Raw genomic sequence first — 15076 nt, 5'->3', positions numbered from 1 at the left:
TGGAACGCAAGGGCTGGCTCTGGAACCTCCTGAACCAACGGACACCCTATAGATTAAGAGACACTAACTACTTACTCTAAGTCGTCTACTTGTGCCAACTCGGCGAACCTCGAGGGCGGCTAAGAGCTACTCAATTCCGCCCCACAAGCCGCGCGCTCGCACAACTCCACAAAGCCCGCGGCTCCCCTAAGCGGTGCCGGAGCCGCTAGCCCGGCATTTCGCCACATTAACATGAAGCTGGACAGTGCAGAGTAATATGTCAAGTACCCCATCTAGTCTTCCCTTCCAGTAATATTTAACATTTGCCTTAGGGGGCAGTAACATGGCTAGACTGCAGTTTCTGGTTTTGTGGGTAAAAAACTTCAGTATCCAAGACTGAAAACTTTAATAATATACTGTTTAAAAGTATGAAATGCTGATGCAACAGTGGCTAGGACACAGCACCACAATACTTAGCCATCACCTTTAGTTATACAAATGCCACTGACAGACATTTGGGGGGGGGGGGAAGCAAACTAACCCACCCCACTGCTCTACCAGAAGAGGAAGCATGTTAGTTTGACCCAGCTCCCCAACTTCTGTATAGATTGGGCACTTCAGCAGGACTTTTTGGCACTTTTACCTAAAGCTGATTCAATCAGCTATTAGATAGAGTCAAAATACACTGCTGAAGCACCCAATCTATACAGATATTGGGCAAGCCAGGTCAAACTAATGCAATGCCACTTCTGGGCAAGCACTGCACTCGGCAAAAGTAAAGCTGAAAATAAAGCACTGGTTTTTGTTTTTTCCCCACATGTGCAAGAAGCAAGGCTGTAGTTCACCAAGGTTCCTGCTTATGCATAACTTCAGGAGAAGAAACCTTTAGGCCCAGCACCGTAACAACACTGAAACTGGAAGCACTTGAGAGAAGTCAAAGGCTTGTACTGTAGATTACCTGCCAAGAGCCACACTCTGAAGGCTCCCAGTGTTCAAACGTCACAAGCCAATGCAGACCTTTTTAAACAGCACAGGAAAGTATCTAAGAAAAAAGTCTCAAAAGCAGTAATTACAATATTTCCTAGAGTCTGTGCTATCTACACTAGCAGATCAAAAAAATCAGAAGATTAGGGTTGAAAGGAATATCAGGAGGTCATTTAGTCCAACCCCGTGCTTGCTCAAAACGGGACCATCCCCAACTAGATCAGTACAGCCAGTGCTTTGTCTTAAACCTCCAAGATTCCACCACATCTTTAGGTAGCCTGTTCCAGTGCTTCACCACCCTCCCAGTGAGAGTTTTTCCTACTGTCCAACCTAAACCTTCCTTGCTGCAACCTGAGACCATTGCTCCTTGTTCTGCCATCTGCCACCACTGCGAACAGTCCAGCTCCATCCTCTTTGGAACCACCCTTTAGGTAGTTGAAGGCTGCTATTAAATCCCTCCTCAGTCTTCTCTTCTCTAGATAAAATAAGCCCGGTTCCCTCAGCCTCTCCTCAGAAGTCATGTGTCCCAGCTCCCTAACCATTTGCACTACCTTCAGCTGGACTCACACCAATTTGTCCACATTCTTTCTATAGTGGGGGGCACAAAACTGGACACAGTACTCTAGATGTGGCCTCACCAGTGCAGAATAGATGGAAATAATTACTTTCCTTGATCTGCTGGCAACACTTCTACTAATGCAGTGCCATTAGCCTTGGCAGCAAGGGCACACTGTTGACTCATATCCATCTTATAACCCCCAGGTACTTTTCTGCAGAGCTGCTACTTAGTCAATTAGTCTTAAACCTGTACTGGTGCGTAGGATTCTTTCACACCAAGTGCAGGACTTTGCACTTGTCCTTGTTGAATGAACCTCTTTTGTCCTTGTTGAATAAGACTTCTTTTGGCCCAATTCTCCAATTTGTCCTGGTCACTCTGAATTCTAGCCCTACACTCCAGCGTATTTACTACATGATCCTGTTGGGGTCTTTGATGAACTTGCTAAGGGTACACTCCATCTCATCTTCCAGACTGTTAATGATGATACTGAACAAAACTAGCCCTGACCCATGGTGCACTCCACTTGATACTGCCAACCAATTAGACATCAAGCTATTGACCCATCAAGGCCAACAATCCAGCCAGCCAACAATCTACCTTACAGTCCATTCATCCAACCCAATGGATGCTTCTGGTCACCAAGGTGTTTGAATGATGACCTCTAACTCCTTACCCAGACTTAACTGTGAAGAATGAGAAGAAGATAAACAGCTTATATAGGAACTCTCACATAAGCCTCACCTACCTGGGACTGGGCTCCAAACCACAGGCAGTAAATGTCTGAGTGTTTGCTCTGGCTGAGATGTACAGACTGGCTACTACAGAAGCCACATTTAAAAAACTTGCTCCACTCTTGAAAATCATGAAAAACACAACTATCTTACAAAATTTATTTAAGCTGCCCCTCATTTCAGAGTTCTCTCTCTCTTCTGACACCTCTTACAAAATTCTTCAAAACAAGACTTTGAAATGTTTTATTAAAAACTTGCATAAACCAGCACACTCCAATATTCCTGCTATTCAGGTGGCTGAGTTTAAAAAAAATATACAAAATCCTAAGCCCTTCTCCACTGGGCCAGTCATGAGCTAGCAAGACTTCACTTCCTTTGAACAGTGGTAAAAGCTGGCATCTGAATGGGCTGGATAGGATGAACTGGCTGGAATACTGGCTTCTTTCTCATGTCAGAGAGTGTCTTCACAGAAGGGAGAAGCTGGTTTCTTTTGATGATCTGCAGTGCCAGCTGTGTGTTACCTACAAAACAGTTCTGAATTAGAAATCTGTGGGCCAGCCTCAAGCGCAGGTAATTAGAACAGAATCTTGCAGTTATAGTCTATCCGTTGTACTTTTTTTGGCTATCCTCATGTCAATTCATGACAAATGAAGCAATGGCACAGCTTATTTCTCGCTTAGCTTCTTAACCCAAATGGTTGCACTGTAACACCTGCAGGATAGATTCTGAAATCACAGCTTTATAGGATCTACAGCATTCGAAAAATCCTCCCAAACCAGATACTCAACCTGTACAACATCAATGGATGTGAACGTGTAAGACAAACATGGTTCTGTATATGTACCATGGCAAAGGCACTATTAGCCTATGTATACAGATTGTTCTGCTTAAGCAAGCTCTGGGCCCAAAGCACTGATGGCTTCACTGGGGCTCTCTGCTGCTGCACGACTCTGCCCTGTATGGATGCAACTCAAGCTTAGTGACTTGCTGCCCATTTACACAGGTGCTTCAATAAATGGCAGGGAGATTTTGAATTGCCAATATAAGCAGCATGACTCAGAGATATCTGAAGATACTTACTCATTTCTGGAAAGAGTGAAGGATGACATCACCTTAGACACCCCCCTCCCCACTCCATCCTCCACTTAATAAAAATCACAAGGGGAGCCACTGTGATATACGATTTTTTCCCCCCACCAGTCAATCTTCAGTCTCCCACACCGCACCTCATTCAAAAATAGGATTTTGTTCAAACTTTCCAAGAAGTTTCACTTGGACACAAGGGAAAGTATGGACAATTTGTCCAAAAGATTAGTATTTTTGAAAGGTAAGTGTGTTGTTATAATAGAATGACACTAGATGTAGTTTTGCAGTCTTAACTGCAGTTGGTGTTGTCAGCCAAGAGAGTCCGTGCCCAAAGATATTCAACAAGTTGCAGAATAAACAATTTAAAAAGCCGTGTATACAGACTGAGCCCCAAGGATCCAATATGAATACGAGTAACATGCACCCACCCACCCTTACTTAAGAGTAATACAAAGTCAAAACACTAGTTTGAAATTCTGGGCAACAGCCCTGGTGTGCCCCATAACTGGGAATTCAAAATCGAAACCAAATTTCAGATAGGGTAAAATTCTTACCATTTTGTAATTCAAGATACACAGCCAGCAAAATAGCCTCAGGAGGGATCTCTTTAGGATGAATTAGTGAAGCAGCCTAACCCCAAAAGGAAAAAAAAGTTAATGCAATTCAACAGTAAAGAAACACCAGGTAACAAGATAGTTATAATCTTGGTCTAGGGAGACTAACCATGCCCTCCTCACCACTACACAGGGTAGTTGCTAAAGAAGGCAAGATTAAAGATCTTCCATTAGGCTCTTATATGCAGAAAAGTGCTAACAGATTACCTGCCTTTAAAAGATTTTCACATTCAGTAGAAACACCATCTGCTCTTCATATTTGTAAATGTGTGTGTCATTTTTGGGCCAGTCTAGAGAACTTTTGGTAGAAGGGTAAGAGAACAGGAGGAAAATAAATTTGTGTGGGTGAGCAGTTTATATTATGAAGTTAATACAGCTTTATCAATAATGAAGTCAACAAAGAGACAGAGGAGCACCAACTGAAGATCTGACACTATATTCCCAGCTTCCTGCAGATTGGGAACAATTATGTTAATATGTCATTGGCTATAATGGAATTATGCTAGTTTAGTTCTACATGCTATGAGTGACTACCATTATGATCTCTTATACAGCTCAATAACCATATAACATTGTGCCCCAATACTGACAGGCATTAAAGAGCCAATTTCCCCATTTCTTGGTTTTAAGTAATGTTCTTGAAACATTTAACTTGTTTCAAAATGGAACAGGTTAATACATATATTGCAGCTACTCTGCAATAAAGACACCCTATAGGCTAAGAACAAAGGAAATGTGATGAGAAAAAGATGGTGGGAAGAAAGATTAAGACCCTCTTTTAGCAGTGAATGCTTATTTTGCAGTTTCACTGCACATGTGAACAAGGTATTTTCAGACTATCAGAGATGCTTCAACCACTAATAGCTGAATCCTCACTTAAAATGTCAAGGTTGGAAGTCCATTTGCTACAAATCTTTTGGTCCTAGAATTTGTTCAGCTGAGAATAAGTTCTCAAGAAGGAGCACATGCCTCAACATCACGAGTTGTACGTAGGTTGGAAAAGCACACCAATTGCTCAAAGACAGCGGACCCATATCTGGATAGAACAGAATTGATCTGTGACCTCTAAAGAGTTAATGCAACTTTGGCACCCAAAGTCCTATTTCACTCTGCTAGAAGTGCCAATGGCGTTGCTGCTCCGTGCTTTACTAGCTGGTTTCACTCGGCATTGAGCACAGCAGATAATGTCCATAGCAGTTCCTCAATGCATTTTCTTGCATACAGTCCGGTGCTGTAGCACCTAATTCTATCGACTTGCTCTACCAGAAGGAGGGAATAGCTTTTGTATAGCTTCAACTGTAGACTGAAGCCCTGCTGCGAACAGCAGCCAAGTTAGCTGACTAGTTACTCAGCAAAAAATCCCTTTCAGTTCTTCAGAAGCGAACACTACTGTTGCTTTCAGGAAAAAAAAAAAAAAAAGGAGGAACAAAAGCCAGAAAAATAAAACTGAAATATAAAAACATGCTCAAAAGCTGAAAAAACTGTTACAAGAGTGGGAAGTCAGAGTCCCGTAATCTGTACTATCAACAGCATGTTATTGCACCCATATCCACTGACTTGTTTTGCTGGTGGTTCTAGAAAAAAACAACAGGGGAACTGTACTGATAAACCTATGTATGCTCGAAAAGGATTTTGGCTTTGTTTCTTTGGGTGAAATATAGAGGAGATGGTTGAAGAAAGGCTGCTGCGTACGTATCGATGACCTCTTGCTTTGGGTTTAGTTTTGTTATTGTTACCTGATGGAGGCACTTGCGAGCTTTGTCATATTCACTTCGCAAGCAATAGGCACTGCCAAGGTTAAACAACATCATTGTTCGTGCAGAAGTAACTGAACTGGGATAACACTGAGGTGTCTGCTTGCCAGCTTTCAAAGAGAGAAAGAGAAAAAAAATCAAAGTTACTTTACACTTTTTTTTTATTCCCCACTGTGATATAAAAGTCTTTCATTGTTTTTGGACTGTTACTTACAAGACTCCATTGCCTCATTTTCTCCTTTGTCAGACCCTGTAAGAAAACAAAAGTTATGGTTTTGTGAGCTTATTTCTTAAAGGTTATAGTTGCAGCAAGTTTGATCTTCACTTCAAAATGACTGTGGACAATCCAGAAGACAAAGCAACGTGGTTAGAAGTTGTAATACACTTGCAACTTTAAATCTTCATGTAAGGGATGTGCTTATTTAAAAAGAACTTTTATAACTCCACTATGACAGCAAGCAATGAGGTTTAAACTGGAAACGTATCATTCAAGCCAGAACTGCTACTGAAGACTGAATTACACATGTGGGTGCTGCAGTAACACTGTTACAGTTTACACAAGCTCACAATTTAGAAGTGCTGCAAGAAGATACAGATTTCAAATTTCCCTGCCCTCTCACCCCTCCCTGTGCTTGGAGGAAGTAGGATTTCACTTAAATCCCCAAAGCTGGTTTGCAGGGCAGAGGGATAGGGAAGGTTAGGAAAGAAACTGAAGCTCAACTGTAAGTGAATAACAAGCTTACAAAAATGAAGTTTAGATAAACTAATGAGAAATACATTAGCAGCACTGCTCATTTGAGGCATTAACTACTTCAGAGTGAGCACACACAGAGCAAACCAAAAACTGACTAGAGACTCAAAACCAGACCGCCTTGAAAATGTATACGTATTGCAAGTTGCAGCAGGAAGGCAGCTGAAAGCACGACCGGTTCTAATCAAGTATGAACTCATTAACCTTGATCCTGCTCATTTGAAGAGATCCCCAGGGAAACATCAGTGACGTTCTCAGGGTTCAAGTGAGTAATGGCATCAGAGATTCTGTCCAAGGAGATGAGCGCCTCTGCTGCATACAAATGGCCAAGAAACCTACAACCACAAAAAACACTGGGTTACAAGCTTTGTAGCAAGGCAGTAAGTCTCATCTCTAAATTACTCTCCAGAAGAGAAGCAGAACATATTTCTTTGCATGAGTGACAGGCTTGCTGCACTGAAAGCACTTGCACTGAAATGGAGTACCATGGAGATGTTTTTATAATAGACTTATAATGGTGATGTTTTACAATTGTGGACCCCAACACTGCAATCATCTGTGTACATGAATGGTCCCACTGAAAAGTCACTTTGTGCACAGGGTTGGCAGGGTCAGGATTACATTCAAAAGTAGCCAGTTGCCATTTATTTAACGTAGTGTTTTAGTAGCACATTGGTGCTGCCTGAACACTACCTAAATAAATAGCAACTTCCCAAGGATGCTAAGCTTAGTTTTTCTACCTGTAATATGGAGAGACAAAAAACTTAAATGAATTTTATACCCAAAAGAAAAGCCACTGAACTGCTCCTGGAGAGTTCCTAAAATTAACAAAATTGTAAAACGCACTCTATCCTCCAAAGAGGACTACCAAATTCTTCTGTGCTGTCCTGAATGTTTGTACATCACTTAAGACAGGTGAGGATACTAAATTATCCTTCAACTTAACTAGTGTTATAAAAGCTTTATGTTTGCCATTTCTAGTTTAGCAACAAAAAATCTGCCACTTTCCTTGAAAATATATTCATATTTTATATGGATTAAGTTTGCATATGTTGCATCACCAAGGGTAAACGCCCAATTACCAGGCAAACATTAAGTAAAAATGTTCATGTACACAACCAAGATGTCCAAAAGTCTAGAACGCATGTCAAGTTATCATCCAGGAGCTTTGTGTTACTGAAGACGAGTACAGAGAAGCCATCAATCTTGTAAAAGAATGCAAAGGTCATTATCAGAAAAATATGACCAGGGAAACAAAGACAACAGGCAAAATACCAACTCCCTGAAAGCTCTGAAGGGAGTAGGAATGATTAACCTGCACAGCAGCTAATTTTACAGGGTAAAGTTAAATAGTTGTCCTAGTTGTTGCAGACATTACTCTGACATCACTTTTTAAGTTGGGGTCCTAGTAACAGATCTAAAAGCAGTTGGTTACTGAGAACCTAGAACTTCTAAGATAAGACCCAGTATTGTGTCCTTGCCACTGGACCCTCCCTCCTCTGAAAGATTTTCAAGGAGCATGAAAAAAACTGCACAGATTCCAGTTAGGGTACAGCCCAAGTACTTTGCAGGGTAAAGGTTCGACGACAGCTTGCAAACCAGGCAGGGATATACAGAGCCACAGCAAGTGGCTGTGTGAGACCACAAAGGCACTCAAGCTGTTTGCTACAGCTTTTACTTCAAAGGGTGCTGCTTCTCCAAACAGCTATGCTGGACCACAGATAAGGTCCACTTGACTGGAGAAGTGGCATCCTTTGAAATAAGAGCCACAGCAAACAGCTGAGCAGCTCATCCTTAATTCTTCAATCTGCTGTGAAAAGCAGGCTACAAAAATCACCAAACTACAAGTAGTTCAGGTCAATCCATATGTAAGTAAGTGGGCTCATGACTCCTTGGCTGCCGATGGATGTTCACATAAAGGTATGATGAGATTGGATGCACGATTTTGGAATCAAGGATTAGTTCCCAAATGCGCCTTACTTGTCAGTAAGATCTCAGGCTCCCCCTGCGCTAGCAAGTTGAAAGCTGGGTGCCCACAATCAGCTGACTGTCAGCTGGGGCCAGGGACTGAACTGGGGTCTGGAACTGGCCCATCTGGTCCTCAGCCCCATGCAACAATCACCTGATTGTCAAAACACGAGCTGATTTTTACAGGTCCCAGTGCATGGGGATCCTGGGACTGGGCTGCCGCAGCATGATCCCAGGGTCCCTGAGCACAGGGGCAACCAGTTTTAACAGGTCTGGAAGCACAAGGGATGGAGAGTCTCTCTGATCCTGGAGTCATGTCATGCTGGGATCCTTATAAAACAGGTGTGCAGCTGAGCTGCACGCAGTTTTCTGAGATCCCTGGTATACAGGGACTTTGTGATCACTGATCAGGGAGAGAGGCTTCTTGATCCTGGAATCCTCAAGCCTCATCAGAAAAAAAATGCATCACTAAAGGTCTGGCATGCAGCGAGTCTGAGGAGATGCTTCCGAAGTCAGGTTCACCTCACCCCAAGATTGGAGTCCAGGGACTGGCTCTGCCCCCAGCCCAACTGGGTAGGGGACAGCCGTGTCCCAGCCCTGGGCTGCCCCATGCTGGATCGACACTCAACTGAATCTGCCATGGGTAGTCCCAACTGGCCTCACATTCAAGTTAAGGCATGATACAAATGAGCCACAAAGTTGTTACATATTACTATGCCTTAAATTGAGTTATTATTTAACCTGTTAATTGCATCTTAAATGGAACCTGTGTCAGGGGCCCTTGTTAATGCTTATTTTGCCACAGACGTCAACGGGAACAGGATCAGGCCTGATATTCAATTCTTTACACTAACATGGTGGTTCTCAAATGATGGTGCTACAGCATATTGCAGTGCCTTGAGATCCCTTTCATGGGTGCTGCTGGATGCCATGCAGTGTTGTGTGCAACATGATTCACAAGATAGCCCCAGAGATTTCAAACAGGAATCCACAGTGCCAAAAATATTCTGACCTGTTATGGTCTTGGAGCTCTTTGCAATAGAATTGCTTTATTCCTTATCTGTAGTCAAAAAACAAGTGAGAACTAAGAGCCGGCATTAGCTGAGGGGTGCCTGAAGTCTGAAAATATTGAGAACCACTACAATAGAGGCAGAACTGGAAAGGAGTTAAAGGTGTTGGAGCTTCAATTCAGAGTATGATGCAGGAGAAGTACAGGAATAGTCCAGTCAGACTTACTTAAGAGATCCTGACAGCTTTGGCTGTTGAAGAAGCTTATCTGCATGATTCAAAGCCATAAGGTTATCACCCAAAGCAAGAGCAACATAAGCACTGCAGGCAAGTATTGAGCACCTGGAGGGGAAAAAGAAAAAAAAAAATTATTGGCCAAGAATTCTGTGGGCACAAATCCTTATAAAATTCCTACAATAAAAAAAAAAAAAAAAAAAGAAAAACTATACCACATGCACAAGGTGACTCTGGGTTAAGCTATGAGCATTTGGGCACAAAGCTAGACAGAAGCTAAACTAGGCTGTTGGTAGGAATAAAGCCTGAATCCTCTCTCATCAGACACCCAAGACCTGACTTGTATAGAAGGCCCAGTTGCCTCAAAAAGTGACTTTAGGTCTTGTACTTTGAGTCTGTGATTAAGGAGGCTAAATGGATAAAATATCAGCATGTAAACTCAGAACTTTAGCAATATTATAAGCATTCACTTTACAGGTCATATTTTAATTGTCAAAGCGGGGGAGAAAGCAGTTTTTTATCTGTGGAATTCTACTTTCCTCTCCAAAGCAGCTATTACTACACTCAATGAAACCAATGAAAAAAGAGATTAAAAAGCTCTGTACATTTTGGTTCAACACATTTTGATTCCAGTTACCTAACAGATGGAATACAATTTATTCAGTAAAAATAAAAGCTTTAAAAGTTCACAATTAATCAGCACTTTCAAGTGTTCAAACACATCACACTCATTGTACATTCCTTTATCAAACTGCAGGGTGCTATTATAATCTCATACCAACATCACCACGTGGAATCAGAAACGAACAGGAGCAGAATTTCTGCTGTCAAAATACAACCTGAAGCACATTCTCCAGATTACTGGGCTTAATTATAAAATGTTCTACAAGCAGAAGTCAAGGATTGTTACCGATTTGATCAGCAGGATTCTGAAATCCTGACCCCCAGCATACTGTAAATACATGCACGCATATGTACACACAGGGAGAAAATGCACTCATTTTGATTTTATTTGTGCTCTAGCTTCTTTTAGCAGTGAAGTTCAGTTACATTTTCCCTCCTCTTTTATAGCACTACAAAGGGTATGTCAGGTCTGCAGACTGCTGTATTCTGTAACTCTTTGTCAACTCCTGGCATTAAAGAGGTTTTAAAAACGCATTTACAATCTAATTGGCACTCTGAGTCTATCAGACTGATTCCACAGCACAACGGACAACAAAAGTCTACAAGCATCAAGGTAGTTTCAAGTCTAGTTTTACTATTGATTTTAAAACTGAACTTTAGCCTTGCGTCAGAAAAATCTGGCTTTTTATTGTTACTATGAATACAGCCTTTTAGATGTTACTACTGGACAGTTTTGAGCATTTCTAGCATAAAATGCCCGAGAAGTCTTATAACGAAATATGTACCACTCATTCCACATCTTCAAGTAATAATCCCAAATCAGGATGTCAGCATTAGGTCAAGCATTTACAGCTTGTAATTTTTCCCCTTCCCCTCCCCCTGTCCCCAGCAACACACTTCGGGATATTTTCCACTTCATAAGACATAACTTAATGCAGACTGCCTCGTCTCAGGGAAGGTGCCGTCACCTTCCTCGCCTTGGGACTCCTAGCTGTGAGAATAGCTTCTGTTCTTCTGCAGGGAGGAAGAGTGAATCCTCCCATGTTGGGATAACTGCAAGAAGCGCATATTCAGCTCTCTTGCCAGTAGGTGGGCTATTACAGCTCCAACCCTCTGGCAACTGTCAAGCCCACTTTGGGTCCAGCAGTAAGTCATGTAATTCATGGCAGGGCCTGGGGTTCCTTTATTCCCGTTTCCCAGGAGGCATGCACTTTAATTATGCACAAGCAGGATAAGAAACTTCACCACCGTTTCCCCCCACCCCCCACTTCCTCTTTACCATGCCCAGATGTCACATCAAATCTGAACACATACAAAAGCTTTCGAGAAAGGGAGGAAGGCTTCCCCCACTCAAGTCCCAAACCAAAAATATTTTTGAAAGGTTGCTACTGGGAGAAAAAAAAAAAAAAGGACCATTATCTCAGATTGAATTGTTAAATGGACCGTTTTCTTCTCTGCCTCAAGGAATAGCTACTTTTAAACAAAGGGAGATGCTATAGCTGCATATACTGGGTCTGTACTGACACACAGTCACTGCTACACTAGTTTCAAACCAAAATTGTACGTTTCCAGATCTTAAGAAAAGCATAGAAAGGAGAGGAAATTCAAACTGAGAGACGAGCAACTGTTCAGTGGAATTCCAGGTGTAAGGGGGAGAGCCCCTCTCTCATCTGTATTTGCAGGAACACAAGAAGGATGTATAGCAACAAGCACCTGGGGAGGGCAGGGGGAGGGAAGGTTGGGAGAGGAGAAGCTCACATCAAATTTTTTTGCTTGCCATATTGTTCCTCTCACACACTTTGAATCGATGTCGAACTCACTAAACCAAACACTCAAGAGATCTGACAGTTAATCAGAGCGGAAGAATTGTAATCGCAAGACAGCAGACAATCTAGTCCCCTCCCCCGATGAGGACTCTGACAAAACTCAACAGGCTGCCTCTGAGAAGTGGGGAGTTCCAGTATTACTGCACTTCGGAGCTACCTGCAGTTGCCTTTCAGATAGAAAAAGAGAACTTTTTAATTCCCGAATCATGACATACAACCTATTGTATGAGACACAGTAGTAAGATGTCAGGCTCCACAGCCAGAGTTTATAGACTCTAAACCAGACTTTACATGCATTTACTGTAACGAAGCACACTACCACTGAAATGTAAACTTCTGTCCAAATCAGACAGCAAGCAATGGCTTTTTCCCCAACCAGCAAGCTGAAATAAAATTTAACCTACCACATAAAACACGTAATGCAGACCATGTTTTGGTTTTTTACGTATTAGTACAGCCAAATGCAAGGACGCACATCTGGGAACAAAGACTGTAGGTCACACTTATCGGAGGGCAGATTCTACTCTAAAGGCAACAATTCTGAAAGCCTTCAGGGTCATGAACATGAGCTCCTCATACAACACTATAGCCAAAAAAGCTAATGCAATCCTTGCACATATTGGAATATCAGGTATGGGGGAGAGAGAGAGGGAGGTCATTTTATACCTGGTTTTGGCACCAGTGCAATCACTTCTGGAATAGCGTGTCTAGTTTTGGTGTCCACATGCCACAGATAATGTAAATAGACTGGTATGGGCTCAGAAAACTGCAAGGGGGTAGAAAGAAGGAGGGATGAAGGTGCTGGAAAAAAGAACTTGGGGCTCTGGGATCAGTCCAAGTACCTAAATGGGAAAGAAAAATATGAAAGAAGATCCTTCAATCCAGCACGTAATGGCCTGAGAGCCAATGGTCAGAAGCAGAATGTAGGCAAACAGACTAGAAATCCGTCCCAAGTTTTTACATTGTGAAACCCCTGGACTCGGTTACCCAGGGTTGTGGTAGATTCTCTAGCACTGGGTATTTTTAGTTTGAGACTAGATGCTTTTCGTAAGAAAGATACTCTATTCGAACACACTGATTAGACTCACAGCATTAGTTCAAGGAAATCCTAGAGCCTATACAATACATATGGGCAGATGATAATGGTCTCTTCTGCCCTAAAAATCCACACAAAAACAATTCTTTAAAGCAAGACTGGAAACTTCCCACAGAATCCACAGAAAATGAATAGGAGAAAGAGTAATATTACAAATTGGAAGTTGAGACAGAAACGATACACAACTGTTTTGTTCCTCACGTTCTTTCCTGGTCTTCTCTAATTTAGTAGCTTCTCCTTTTTCATCCTTCTACAACGGTTTTTGTTTCCCCTCCTAATCTTTAGCAGTTAGCAGAACACGCATCCATGGACAAATCAGCAGAGTAACAAACATTCTGACAGGATTTCTAAAGCTGGAAATTCATCAGTATTTAAGACCATGAGTTGATACTAGTAATCTTTATATTGGAAGAAGCTCAAGTAAAAGAGACTCTCAGGTGCAACTGTGTCCAAGAACAAAAACCATAAAGTGCCCTTTTTTTAAAATGGTCAAACATAAACAATTCTCTTCTAAGGGAGAAGAACTTCAAGAAGTTTCACATTTAGTGTTACGGCCCAGAGACGGCTCCCAGTTCTGACTCCATTTGAACAGAGCTGGGTTGTTCCAGCAGATTAAATATACTGTATGGAGGAACTGCTCTGGGCAGCAGCAGAAAAGTTGACTCCTTATTCAAAGCATGAAGACTATGCAGAGTCTATGCAGCTGAAGAAACAATTGCCAGAGAAGAATTTACAGGAAACTCTGCTAGAAGAAACTTCAGAGTTTCTATGTCCCTACATGTCTTGTTTCCTTACATTTTTAATGCCAACAGTATTTGATCTGTTTGTACATTTGTTGCACACACTTGTTCCCTTTGAAAATGTTTCATGCGATAGGTCAGAACGTGCGTTACAGACATTGCCTGCAATGGTCAAAAAGTTGGAATGTGTGGAAGAAATTTAAGACAACTGCCAAATAGTATACGCACGAAACAGGAGACATGAAAATTTTATCTGGATGGGACTCCTAACTTTGACCCCAAAATCTCCCCTCCCTCCCCCCTAAATGATACTAAGATTATATTTTAAAATCTATGAATATATGCAGTTCTGTATAAACAATTCAAAAAGCTATTATAAGTACATCTGAGTACAGGGATGAATGGAGCTTTCAACTGTTTTCAACTTACTATCACCAGGATAAATCGAAAGTTACACACACACACACTCTCTCTCTCCCCACCACAGATTTCTTGCTGGTTTTAGATTCTTTATTAATTTTAACTGACCAGTCAGATAAGAGTTTTAATTTGTTCAATTAACTTACTGCCTTCAGCTTCACTTGAAGAAGAACTATCACTTGAATCTGTAAAGAATTAGATATTCTACAACCACGTGCAGAAGCTTAGAAACGGTTTTGTTGAGTCAGTCAGACCCTAGGGAAAGCAAGTACTGCAGTTTTAGCCATCAGTCAAAACAAATATTGCAGCAATTAAGTCAATGTTTTTCTTTCTTTCTTTTTTAGTATGATGTTCTTTACCAGACACGGCATAATTCTTGTACTGACAGGTTTTTCCTGACATGTTGTCAAGTTTCATCAGTAGGTAACAATGGTTGACTGGGAAAGAAAAGATTACGTGTTCATTTTCTTACAACATGATACCATGTAATTCTGACACACAGAAGCTACGGTTTACTTGATCAGAGCCACACAGTTTGTTTCTAGCCCAATACCACTCATCTCAACTATTACACTATTTACAGCTTGAGAATAAATAATCAAGAAGTCAGTAATGACTTAGTTTCATAGTTTCTAGGGTCGGAAGGGACCTGAGCAGATCATCTAGTCCGACCCCCTGCCATGGCAGGAAAGAGTATTGGGG

General features: G+C 41.7%; 1 protein-coding gene across 1 annotated transcript in view; it reads right to left on the bottom strand.

Moving 5' to 3' along the window:
* Positions 1-2398: 2398 nt before the first annotated feature.
* Positions 2399-15076, bottom strand: part of CNOT10 (CCR4-NOT transcription complex subunit 10) — a 44474-nt gene continuing 31796 nt past the window's right edge. Inside the window, exons 14-19 of the mRNA XM_019536400.1 lie at positions 9663-9776; positions 6663-6793; positions 5922-5957; positions 5690-5817; positions 3894-3969; positions 2399-2774 (exon numbers count right to left, since the gene is read on the bottom strand). Coding sequence (XP_019391945.1) covers positions 2620-2774; positions 3894-3969; positions 5690-5817; positions 5922-5957; positions 6663-6793; positions 9663-9776 — 640 coding nt within the window. The 3' untranslated portion in view covers positions 2399-2619. The remainder of the gene's footprint in view (positions 2775-3893; positions 3970-5689; positions 5818-5921; positions 5958-6662; positions 6794-9662; positions 9777-15076) is intronic.

Source organism: Crocodylus porosus, unplaced genomic scaffold, assembly GCF_001723895.1.
Source record: "Crocodylus porosus isolate Cpor-Errol unplaced genomic scaffold, CroPor_comp1, whole genome shotgun sequence".
Lineage (NCBI taxonomy): Eukaryota > Metazoa > Chordata > Crocodylia > Crocodylidae > Crocodylus > Crocodylus porosus.
The sequence above is the reverse complement of the archived record's forward strand: the minus strand, read 5'-3'. Positions and strand labels throughout refer to the sequence as shown.